The sequence below is a fragment of the Cyrtonyx montezumae genome, unplaced genomic scaffold (assembly GCF_038088225.1).
Source record: "Cyrtonyx montezumae isolate F1298 unplaced genomic scaffold, pur_monq_1.0 scaffold_18, whole genome shotgun sequence".
Taxonomy (NCBI): domain Eukaryota; kingdom Metazoa; phylum Chordata; class Aves; order Galliformes; family Odontophoridae; genus Cyrtonyx; species Cyrtonyx montezumae.
In genome coordinates this window covers 10,004,121-10,016,929 of record NW_027071914.1, presented here as the reverse complement: position 1 = coordinate 10,016,929, position 12,809 = coordinate 10,004,121, and the positions used below count along the sequence as shown (strand labels likewise).

The 12,809-nt window shown below is 52.3% G+C and overlaps 1 protein-coding gene across 1 annotated transcript; it reads left to right on the top strand.

Moving 5' to 3' along the window:
* Window positions 1-10,599: 10,599 nt before the first annotated feature.
* Window positions 10,600-12,536, top strand: HRH2 (histamine receptor H2). The gene is made up of 2 exons (XM_065735065.1): window positions 10,600-11,991; window positions 12,494-12,536. Exons 1-2 carry the CDS (start codon window positions 10,901-10,903, stop codon window positions 12,534-12,536), a joined length of 1,134 nt encoding a protein of 377 aa, XP_065591137.1. The 5' UTR covers window positions 10,600-10,900.
* The last annotated feature ends 273 nt before the right edge of the window (window positions 12,537-12,809 follow it).

Below are 12,809 nucleotides of genomic sequence, written 5' to 3'. Positions count from 1 at the left end.
GAAGCACTCATCGCTCACTGCTGTTGGATGGCTTCAGCCTGCGAACAGTTTGCCTAACATGACATGTTTCTTAAACAGCTTGTCGTGCCTTTCAAAGGATGTGCAGCCAAAAGCTGCAGCCAAAGGCTCCAATGGGGCTAATCTCTCTGGAGTCACAGGACAACATTTCCCGGGTATTTATCATACAGAAGAGACATTTCAAAACAAACAAGTGGCTGTTATAAATCACACCCCTTACCCATGGGAAGAGAAACCGCTGCCATTCTCCTGAACACACACAGAGCCCGAGCTACCTCTGCATTCACCTGGCGAGGATGTAATGCAGAGTAACTCACTGAGCTGTGCCTCGCACAGGGGATGCCACTCCTTCATGCCAATTTACAGCCAATTCAGAATTCAACAACTATTATTTATCACTTGGGCTCCCTGCTGACCGTTACCACTTCTGTGTGGATTTAGGCGAAATGAGTTTCCAAATTAGCGCCTCTGCTTTCATTCTTTTCATGTTTGCCTCTGTTTATGAAAGATGTCAGCAAATCAGAGGATCCCACTCTGGGTAAATTACCCAGGGATTTTCCACATGAGCATGCTGCTGAGCCACGGTGGCAAGCTTGGTGTGCTACTTGCAGTGCCTAAGACACCAGGAAAGGATCATCAGGTTGGAAAGATGTTTAAAACATCCTGCAAGCATGGATGAGATTTCCACGTGCAGCCAGGAGCACAGCCAGGCTGCCAGGCCCTGCGAGGTGATCCTGTTTATTGTTACTTAATGAGAGAGGAAAGCAGAGGTTGATCGCTTTCTGATTTTATTCTCAGAGACAAGAGCTCTTTTCACTGGATGAAAGCAAACTGGGGTGAGTTTTCTTTAGAAGTAGAGAAATGCCAAGTCTTGACTCCATGGATTTCTGGCAACATATGTGCCTTGGAAAAACAAGTTGTGTTGGCAGCAAGGTGAAGGACTCCTTTTTGCTGGGTCTGTGAATGTCTTTCCTAATCCTGAGCAGATGAAGCACATCTCCCACCCCACGGCATTGCAGCAATGTCTGCTCCAGCATTCCTACACCATCAGAGCACCTCTGGCATCAGGGCTGGGCTCTGGCTGCAGACCTGGAGCTGCCAAAGGACATCAGTCCTCCCTGCAGAGCAAGAGCAACAGCAGGGCCACTGCATCATGGAGGTAATAGTCACATCTGTGGCAACTGGGCTAGGAAGGAGGAGGGCTGCATAGGAGCTGAGCCCTCTCAGCCTGAGCCTTGTTCCTCTGGGTGATGGGGGTCCACAGCCCCCCCACACTGGAAGTCAAAGGATGAATGTTTCCTCTTGCAGCTGGACCCGTGGTTCTCACTGCAGTACAGGATGATGCAGCCTCACTGCTGTTCCCAGGCACACTTCCAGCCCAGCTTTTGGGCTTTTAGAGGGGACCTGGTACTCTCTGGGCATTAACAGGAAGCTGTCCTCACTAATTAGAACCCACTAATGAACTGGGTAGGACACAGTTCCAAATCCCAGGGCTAGGTTGTCCAAAACTCCGCTAGTGTTTGAACAGAATCTTTGGGCTTTGGCCCTGTTTTTTCTTCTTCCTTTTTCTTCATTTTTCATTTTCTTTTGCTGTTTTGCATGTGGCCAAAGAAAACAGTGCTCTCCAGCTGCCTTTAGCCTTGTGTTACCATTCCTTCTTTAATGATTCTACTGGGATCCACATGCCCCAAATCCCACACAGCTCCCATGCTCTCTACTTGCCCTTCAGCGTGGCCATGGCTGACTTTGTGCTGCTCACCCTGCTTGGAAAGCAAGCAGCAAGAGGAGGGGCAGGTGGTGCTTCCTTCTGTGTTCCCTTCCCATGTAACAGCAGGACAAAGCTTAATTTTTTCCACATGGAGGAATTCAGTGATGCACCTTTGCTTCATCCTTTGAGCCTCCACTGCCATCCCACCATCTCTGCCTTCGATGTCATGGGCCAGCATGGTAAAGTAGGAGGCATTGTTTTCACAGCAGCCCTTGTAAAACATACAATATAGTTCATACATACAAGTGACAAAACTTTTTTTTTTAATTAAAACATATAAAATAGAGAGCAACAACACCATAAAACTAGTGGGACATGTGACCTTGTTTTTGTGAAACCAGCATATCAGGTTGGTTTGATGGCAGTGCTTGCCATTCTCAGGGAGTCTCAAGGACTGGACATGCCTGATCTTTGAGACGTGTATTTCAAGCTCCGGAAAGGCTTTTATGGTGGCCAAGGAAACAGCTACATGAAGAGATGGAGAGAGCTGATAAGGAAAAGGGTGAAGAGATTGTGCTGCAAAGAAAAAAGGGCAGCCTAACCCGTGTCTTGAAACGCCCAAAGCATAAAGGGAAAAGTGGCAGAGGTCAGGCTGAATTGGCTCTTGTGGAGGATGTGAAGAAAAATAGCAAGAGAAGTTTTAGCCTTACACATCAGAGGAAAAGAAGGAAAGAAGAAAAGGAGCTGCTCTACAGGAAGGATGGGGCATGAATTAAAGTTAGGCTGAGCACAATCCAAAATGAAAGTATACTATTTCTATCGTCCTGTGGGTGTGCAGAGGGCACAAGAAGACAAGAGGAGGTCGAAGTGGGAAGGGTCACGTCCTCCAGGATCTGGAGTCAGAGGGCAGCAAGCTCTGGCTGTGGGTAATGGCATGGAGCAAGTTGTCATGAATGATGTCTTCGGTGTACGTGTGAGTGCTACCCCTCCTTCCCAGAACTGCAACAATTGAGTTGCCGTCTGGTTTCTCAGTATTTCTAGGAAAATCTCCATCTCTGCTGAGCAGAAAGGCACACCTGAGACATGCCTCATCTGCAACAGAACGGTGCCCTGCCATCAGCACACAGCCCCCACTGCTGATGGGCTTTGGCTGCACAGCTCGGCGGTGTTTTGCTGATCTGCTCTGATTTACCCTTGAATTCTTCCCACTCCTGCATCACAACAGTAACGGCCCCAGTGCCCCGATTCCCTCCAGCCAGAAAGGGGCCACAGAGGATTGCTGGAACCAGCACAGCTCTAATTCAATTTCTACCCTCTTTCCCTTCTGCCTTCACTTCATTACAGATTATTATTTTTTTTAACAGTTGATTCTGTTTCCAATTGAACTGCCCAGGGGCTGGTTCCCCTCCTCCAACCACCGTGCAACCTCTGCAGCAAGGCTCCTTCCCACGGACCCATAGCCTGAGGGCATGATGCTCATTTTGGAGAGACAGAGCAGAGTTTCATTTCCAGTTAGTGGCTATTTTATGCGGCACTTAAACTAGACAAGAAATGACTTCTGTGCATGGAGTTACCGAAACTCCCACTGAATTGCAACAAGGGGTTGGGATGTCTGTAGGTGACGCATCCAGAGGATGAGGCTATCACTTCCACCCCCAGCCTAACTTACTGCACAAGTAACAAGCATTTGTTTTCTAAATAAGTTGTTTCAAAGCAAAAAGAGAAAAATAAGAAAAAAAAAGATCCATTTTTCTTTGAAGAGCGGCACTGTGCAACTTCACAAAGGTTTCTAAACATAGCTACTTCCAAAGAACAAGTACAAGAAGGACACCAGGCAGATGGCTTTGAAGAGCCACCTCATCCCTCTTGGAATCATAGAATCATGATAAGGTTGAAGGGATCCCGATGCCCCCCCAGCCCCAACCTCTGCCATGGGCTGGCAGCCACTTCAGGTTGCTCAGGGCCTTGGGCACCTCCAGGAATGGGGCACCCACAACCTGTCCCACCCTCTTTCACCATCACCTCACACTACAGAGCTGCTATATACTTTGTGCTATAGCTTGATTCGGTGCAAAGGAAAAGTAAGGGCTCACCCCACAAATCCGAAGATGGTCTTCTTCTGAGCAAGACCAGCTGAGTTTCGCTAAAAGAATTTTCGAGCATATTCCTAATGATCTGAATTGTTCCTGAGCACTCCCTGCAGGCTCCAGACAGGTTTTGGGTGCTCTTCTGAGCATGCCGTTCCTTATTTTTGTCAGCACATTGAACATAGCCTCTAAATTAAAATCTTCTATTCCCAGCCTATTTTGATCAACTCCACTTCCTTCAACTTAAAAGATACAATAAGAATAGATGAGCTCTTGCAAATTAAAAGCCTCTCTTGCTTAACAAATTGTCTCTCCACAATAATTAATTGTCTGGAGAGAGATTCCAGCCCTGGGTTTTTGGCCTCATTCCAGGCTGTGTAAGGGAAATATATATATATATTTGCTTACGTGCTTCCTGCGGGCCTTCATTGTCCTCTTCCTACACAGTGCGATGGCTCTGACCCACCTGCCTGGCACTGTCACAGCAGCATCCCCTGAGCTGACCCTCAGCCTTCACTCCCCTTTAGTGACCCCACGCAGGCAGCGGGACCCTTGCCTCAAGCTGTTCTCACACGAGTGCAGTGTGAGGGCAATGCCAGGTGCTGAGTTCCAGGCTGCCCTTGGGAATGTATCTAACCCCAGCTTCCTTAAGAAATTCCTTCCAGCTTATGACTCTCACTGTGAGTAAATTTAAATTAATCTTCATTTTTGCAGACTAAGCCCTTGGCTGCTTTTTCTCTCAGGGGTAGGGAAGTTCCTGCCACACTTGGCTGTTGCAAAACTAGAAAGAGATGCAGGATGCAGTGCCTGCTCCTACAGAAACCCTACAGGCCTTCCTCTGGGATCACATCCCCCAGGCCAGCACATGCATAGAGCTCTGCAGCCTCCACCAAGGTCACAGCTGGCTTTGGCCACCCCAATAGATGCCTGCCCCAGAGATCATCTATGAGCAGCTGCACCCGGATTGAGGACCTGCCTCAATCAGTGCAAAACACGTAGCCCTTAGCCAGCTGCAGGATGTTTAATACCAGCAATCCAGCACCCTCCAGTCCTTGTTAGAGCCTGGAGAGCTTTGTGTAATACAAATAGATTGGCAAACTGGAAATAAACCTCCAACATCCTCTCCATGCACTATGAGAATGTACAGAAATATGACACAGGCTGTGCCTCCAGTCTGACACTGCAGCAGAGCAGATGGGATCCCACTGGGTCAGACTGGAAACAGCACTGCGGCATCCGGGAGAGTGGGAAGGGCTCGAGCAACCTTTTCTCCTCTGGTCTTGGTATAGCAAAGATATTCCTGGAACAGCGAGCACTAGTGGGACTGCAAATATATATAACCACTTGAACGCATCTGGGAGATCCTCATCTTTTACTGTGTGTCCTGATGATTGGAGTGAGCCACCAAACTCTCCCACCCATAGAGGAAGCAGCCTATCACAAGTCCCATCTGCACAGCGCTGACCCACCTGGCCAGCTGGAGCCCAGCAGGACCCCCAGCCCTGCACTGCCCCACTAACCCCCAGGCACAACTCCTCATCAGATCTTCCCACAGCCCCTGTGTTTACCAAGCCTCACACTTCTATTCCTGGAGTCCCAGACTTTCTCTGATTTCACTTGCAATTTCCCAACACCCAGTTCCCAGCATTGCCTTGGCCTTTAATAAACTGCTCGATAGAGATGCACAGGATGCCTGGCCATGTGGAATGACCCAGCCCATGAGTTTCTCTGGCAAGCCCTGGTGCCAGCAGTGATACATGAGTGTCTCAGCCACCAGCTCCCATCTCCCCACATGCAGCCCACGGGGCTGGTAGATCCTCACAGGGCTCTGAACCCTGAGAGCTACCCGAGGGAAGACGAAATATGCTCAGCTCTGAGCCTGTGGGGTTTTCCCGACCCTAGACAGCAAGAACATTAAGTTGGGACAGATTAGGACAAGAGGACTGGGGGGGGTTCTGCCCCCATACCCAGAGCTCTGCATTCTTACAAGGCATCCTGACGCAGATTCCAGACCAAAAGATCCCTCCTCCTCAAGCAAAGCCAAGGGGCAGAAGGAGTCAACACCCCAGCAACTTCAGCCAGTGAACATTCCTGAGCAGATTTGAGCCTTGTTTTGCAGGAGCACTCCCTCCCCACACACCACCTTGCTGTGGGCCAGCACTAACACTCTGAAGCTCCAGCAGACCCCCAGCTTGTGAAATACAGAGATGAGTTTGGGTCTGTGAAGACAAACGCATTGAGGCCATTTTGCTGCATGAACCAGGAGTGGGATGGGATGCTTGGCTGGGATGTTTGGTCCACTGGGCGATCACTGCCCAGCTCCTTCTAGCATGTGGAGCCCAGGGTGCACATGGCGAGCAGCATGACACATCAGCCCCTGGCTGCTCACTGGAGAGGCATGGAAATTATCTGCATTACTTCCCCCACAGCACGGAGCTCGCAGACAGCCCAGCACCGTGGGGAGAGCGGAAAGGGGGAGCAGCTCCCTGCACAGCTGGCCCAGCAGTTAGTATTCGTGGGAACCCACAGATGAAAGACACCAGAAGCACAAAGGGCAGCCTTGCTGTTCATCACTTGGCTTGGCTCCCCACAACACTGCATACAGGGGACACTTCCTGCACAGCTCTGAGCTACTCTCAGCCCAGGGCACCCCCAGCAGCATGGACCTCTCCTGTCGCCTCGAGCTGCAAAAGGAGCACATCTGCACCCCAGCAGTGGGGCTGCAGCTTTCCGTCCCTTTTTGCTTCTCTCTTCCTCGTACAGCCAAAGAGCCTCGATGCTCCCCACATTCTCCAAGCCCCCGTGATGCCCGAGCTTCGGGCACATCGTGGCAAAGTCAATGGCAAAGCCGGGTCTGCACCGAGAGCAGCAGCACGGACCCCCAGCGGGAAGCCCCTGCACGCAGCGCAGAGCTGCTGGGGGGTGCGGGGCACGGCTCGGGGCAGCCCAGCACGCCGCGTGCCCGGCTCCTTTCAGCATTTCGATTTGGACCGGGTGTTTTAGGGCTGTGATCCCACCCACCGGTGCCGTGACTCACGGCGCAGTCAGCGCGCTGTCTGCATATTGGTGGGCAAAGAGAACGGAGGGGAGGAGGGAGGGAGCGGGCGGCCGCCGCTCGCACAAGCGCTGCTCCGGCGCACGGTGATCCACGCGCAACGGGGAAACGCGGGGCTCCCACCTGCTGCAGAGCGCCAGCGAGGCTCCCAGGTAAAGCTTTTGCCTGACTTTTTTAATTCCTTTTGGTTGTTCCAGTGCTAAAGGGATTCCTTAAGCGAGAGCTCGGTGAAATCGGTGGGTGGGAGTGTGCCCTGCCCGGCGCAGAGCGCAGCCTGGGGGCTTCTTCTGGTGGGGGCGGACAAAGGGAGAACAGCAAGGTTGGAGAGGGGGCACAGCACTGCACCGCCGCGGCACTCGCAGGAGCAAAGCACCTCTCCCCAGCAGCATCCCCACGAGGTTTGCTCCTAAGTAAACTTTTTGCCCCGAGCTCTTCTTCTGTGCACACCAGCCCTGCCCCAGCTGTTCTGCTCTGCTCCCCGGGACTGGTACCCGGGCATAGGACGCAGTGTTGCCCCCAGGACAGAGGGATGCTGTGCCCCAACCCAGCTGTGGGCTTTGTGCAGGAAGCTAAACCCAACTTTCTCTGCTGTGACTTGTTCAGCTAAAAGCATATCCCCCAGCCCAGCACTTCTGTTTTCAGTTTCACCTCTCATGCAGTCACTGAAGAGCAAACTTTTGAAATGCTGGAGGCTCTCCGCCTATTTCTGCCTCACTCTTAGGGCTGTCTGCGTTCAAGGCTATCCTGAACACTCCTATACACAGAGCTCCTTCTCACTCCTGCCTTCCAGCCCCTCTGCTTACCCCATGGGCAGCAACTGCTGCTGTACATCACCAGCTGGGGCACGCTCACAGAACCAGATGGGAGCAGCCCTTTGCTGGGGACCCCACGCCCCCAAGCCCTGCCTGTTCCCCCCACCACCAAACCTCAAACATCCTCTTTAGGGCCAGCAGAAATCCCCTCTCTGCTGCACAGTGCTGTCACAAGCACCTCTGAGTGAAGCCACATGTTTAATCTTTTGATTAAGTACTTGAGCACAGTTTTGGAAAAAGCCATGACACCTTGCCGGGAGCTCTGTGGGGTCAGGAAATCGGCTTTGCTCCTAAGTGACATGAATTCAGCACCTTGCACCATACTAATGCAGGAAATGGAGACCTCTTAGGTGTGCGGACATGGAAACGTTCCCCAAACCCATTGCCATGTCCAGGGACGTGCCAAGTGCTCTCTCCTGCCCATCTGCTTTTAATAAATTTGCCACAAACCTATTAAACCAGAAGAGGGAATCCACAAATGGAGAGCAGCGAACATTACTGGCACTGCAGAACCAGGTGCAACATCCCATTCATCTCCATGCAAAAGTGTTCAAAGTGCCCAAATGTACAATGCCAGAGGAAAGGATGCTAAAATCCTAAAAAGCAGGAGGAAAAACAGAGGAGTGAATGAGAAATTACCCATATCACAGCCCCCACCCTAGAGGAGATAATCAGCATTTTAAGTGGGAACAAAGGTGACCAAATGCCTGCGGGCTTCTGCAGAACAGAAAACATCCATTCAGGTGGGAGAAGGCAGGAATTACTGCAGGAACTGAAAGGTTAAAGGAGAGGCTGATGAGGAAGAGGGCAGTGTGATGCATTAGGAGAAGCTAATGCACTCGAGGCAATTAGAGTTCCTTAAAGATCAGACAAGAGGCAAATTTTTGTTTAATGGTTTTCATTAGTGATCTTGATTCAGAACATGGAAATTCTCTAAGAAAATGTTCTGGTGAGAATCTTGGGGGAACTGTTGAACCAGACAAGGGACTTCAGTGCTACAGGAGGTGAACCAAAGGTGCCAAAATTCAACAGAAACCAAATGGGCTGTCACGAGTTCACACACTTAGGGACAACAGCAAAGGTCACTGCCCCCAATTAGCCAAAGCAGCATGGAAGTATGTGGCTCTTAGGGAACCCCACAGTGTCTGTGGGAAGATAGCTGCCACCTGACCAGCTCTCACAGCAGCGACAGAGTTTGTCAGAGCCTCATACTGCTGGGAAAAGAACTATGGGGCAACCCAGCAGCATTGCACTGCTCAGCTCTCCATTGCCTGGGGAGAGGGTTTTGACCAAAAATAGGTCCAGGCCAGGGTGTGTTACCATGCAGTGCTGCTCCTCCTGCAGAGCTTTGTGCCAGCAGCCATCACCTGGGGAAAATTTTCATGAGGCAATATGGAATAAGGAGCAGTTTCCCACCTTTCACCAGTGTTCAGATTTTGCCTTTGCAAGCACTGTGCCTGGAACCAGCCTGAGGTGCAGCACCCCGCATCCAACCCCATGAGTCCTGCCCCATCCCTTGGAGGGACAAAAGCTCCTGGCAGCTCAGCAGAGATGGAAGCTCCATCCCCATGGATGGCAGCTCCATATCACATTTGGAAATGTTCCTACTCCCTGCCCAAGAAATACAGAGGGTCTGCTCCTCACCCTCAGCTAATGGAAGAAGCAGAACTCCTCCTGACCCAGCCTGCAGGATCAGCTGCCCTGCAGCACCGCCTGCATGGGGGCTTTGAATACAGAGGAAGGAGCAGACCCTGCCAGGAGAGTCCCACCCAGCACCACTGGACATGGGCAGCGTGACCAGGTTTCTTGCTGCAAATCCGGGCATCAGGAGGGCAGCAGAGCCCCTGCCCTGCAGCAATGCTGGGCTATGAGCACAGCCCCGGCCGAGCCCACGTGAGCTGGCACAGGAGCTGCTGTTGGTGGGTGGCAGAGCAGCAGCACGGGAGGCTGTGATCCACCCACTGCATTTTTCTAAGCCCGCTACTCCCCCTATAATTTATCCTGCCATTTCCAGCGCATTAGGAGCAATGGGAAAAACATCCCTTTCACTTGGAAATACCCTTCTCCGAGAACAACCTGTTCTCCTGGCTGCCATCAGCAGGCAGGCAGGCAGTGCTCAGATTGTGTCACACTCCTTTTGTGCAAAAACAAAGAGCTTTCCATGGCAAGAGCCCAGTGCTGTGGCAGGAGGTAAGGAGCCACTCTGCCACCTCCCTGTAACCCTCACCCCAGCACCACAATGTGGGGTGCCCCCACGGGTTGATTTCATTCATCGCTCCCCATTGCCTTCGGAGCATCCAGTGCCTGTCTCAATCTTGCTCTGCTCAAGGCCCAGGGCAGCAGAAGCCTCTGAGCAATGGGAGATCAACTCCTTGGGCTGGTTGAACCACGTGGCTGCTAACAGCAGGGACCAGAACAAGGCAAGGGACTGCTCAAAGTGCTGTTACAGGCGCAAAGTTGAAGAAGTTGAGCTGTGAAGCCTCAGTGCTGATTAATTTTTCTAGATTGGATAAATGGAGTGCACTGCTCTCTCTGGAATGCTCTTTTCTCATTTCAATCCAGCCCTTTTTATTTAATCATAAGCCTCTAGGAACTCATTTCCTCTGGAACCACCCATACACCACATGCCCCAAGGTGAGAGGCAGCCAGCAGGGTCTGCTGTCCAGAGTTGACAAAGAAATCTCCAGTTCAGGTCTAAGTGAGCCAGGGCACTCAGGCGGTGAAAATGCCCCTTTTTCTGGAGGGGAGGGGCTGCCCAAGGGACTGTTGCCCGCTATGGTGCTGACCTGGTGCTCTCTTTGCAGGCTGTCCTGGGGTAGAGGAGCTCTGTTCTTGCTGAGTACTGCTGGCCACCTTTTCTGACCCAAGCACACAGAGCAAGGCAGGAATGAGAGCCCATGGGACTTGACTCCATAGCATCTGACCCTGCTGGGCTTTGCAGGAGAGAAGGGAGCAGCTGACACCCACCAGCAGTGCCACTGAGAGATCAGCTCCAGTCCCAGATGGACCGTGTCACACAAAGAAGTTACAGGGCCACATCATTCCTAAGTCACATCATGCTCTGCAGACAAGGCTGAATGTGTAAAGGGGACTCTGCTGTGATCTCCATCATAGGTCCAAAATTGATTTGGAAGAAACTCTAGGGCTGCATGGTGGAGGCTCACGCTGAGCATCAATAGAGCCACTGAGAGCAAAACCACTCTACCCATGCAACCGCACTATGGATCCGTGTAGCAACCTCACAAACCCTTCAAAAACCATGGACTTACCCCTTCAGCTGCTGGTTGGGTCCTGCCTGGCCCTGCTTATTGTGTTCACTCTCTGTGGTAACATAGTTGTGTGCCTGGCCGTCACCCTGGACCGCCGGCTCCGCAGCCTGACCAACTGCATCATCGTCTCGTTGGCCATCACTGACCTGCTGCTGGCCCTGCTGGTGCTGCCCTTCTCTGCCTTCTACGAGCTCACCAGCGAGTGGCCCTTCGGCAGCACGTTGTGCAACATCTACCTCAGCCTGGATGTCATGCTGTGCACGGCCTCCATCCTCAATCTCTTCATTATCAGCCTGGACCGCTACTTCGCCGTCACCACACCGCTGCGCTACCGGCAGCTCGTCACCCCGCCCCGCGTGGCCGTGGGCTTGGTGGTTATTTGGGCGGTTTCCCTGATGGTCTCCTTCCTCCCCATCCACTTGGGGTGGAATACCAATGGGACAGCAGTCCAAAACACAACACCCAACTGCACCAGGGAGTGCCAGCTGGAGGTGAACTCTGTGTACGGGCTGGTGGACTCCTTGCTCACTTTCTACATCCCTCTGGTCATCATGTGCATCACCTACTACCGGATATTCAAGATAGCGAGGGAGCAAGCTAAGAGGATAAACCACACGTGGTGCTGCAGCAGCAATAGCCCCATGCCACCCATGGTGAAGGAGCACAAAGCCACTGTGACGCTGGCAGTGGTGATGGGAGCCTTCATCATCTGCTGGTTCCCCTATTTCACAGTGTTCACATACCGAGGGGTGTGGGGGGACAGCAGTGTGAAAGGCACACCCATGTCCATCGTCCTCTGGCTGGGCTATGCCAACTCAGCACTGAACCCCATCCTCTATGGGACGTTCAACAGAGATTTTCGGGTGGCATACCAGCACTTGCTGCACTGCTGGAGGACAGGGGACCCCAAGAGCTCCCTACAGAAGGGTCAGTCCCAGGGCAGGAGCTGCAGGGAGAGCCTGGATGGGCAGGAGGAAAGACACCTGAAGCTGGAGATGAGGAACGGGAAGGGCACCTTGCTGGCACACGGAGCCCTGCAGAGGTAAGAGCTTCCCCACAGTCACACTGCCGGTCCCCATCCCAGCTCTGCAGGCACAGGCCCAGCTCAGGCACCCAGCACTGCCATTCTCAGCCTGCCTCAGCGGTGAGCTCAGCCAACAGCAAGTTCTGTTCCCATCTCTGGAGCAAAAATAGCTCAAATTAGGTTGGCAAAATTTCTAGGAACACAAACGGCCACACACAGAGACAGAAATCCCCCTGCAGAAGAACCCTGAGCACCAACAGGGGGCAGGTCCCTGGAAAGGGTGTAGTGATGGGGAGGATGGACAGGATGCAAGCTATACGCCCAGGCACCCGCATCCCATGGGGTCAGCCTGCACCTCCTTTGCCCACCTGAGCATAAGGAGAGCACAGACGTGCTGCGTCATGATGTGAACTGCTGCTCCCAGACCTTAATCTAGCCTCTAGGTAGCAGTAACTGATAACCCCCCGATAGCCCAGAAACTTTCCATCCCACCGATAAGCTGTTCTTTCCCTCCCTGCAGCACGTGCCTTTGGTGCTGTCCCCAAAACAGTGTGAAGCCTTAGGAAGGAGAAAGTAGGGAGGTGAAGCAGAGGGCAGAACGGCCTGAAAAGCTCAGCCTGCATCATGACACTCAGGCACTTGCCTGGCACTGTAAAAAATACTTCTCCATACACAGACAGTGCTGGAAGGAGATCTGTGCTGCTCCTGTGGAGCATCCTGGGGGATTTTATTTGTTAACTAAATCCTCTGTGCAATGCAAAACTGCAGTTGGTTCCTGCACAGCATTACAGCTCATACCCAGGGGAGGGCAGAGAGTCCTGGGGGATGGCCCAGCA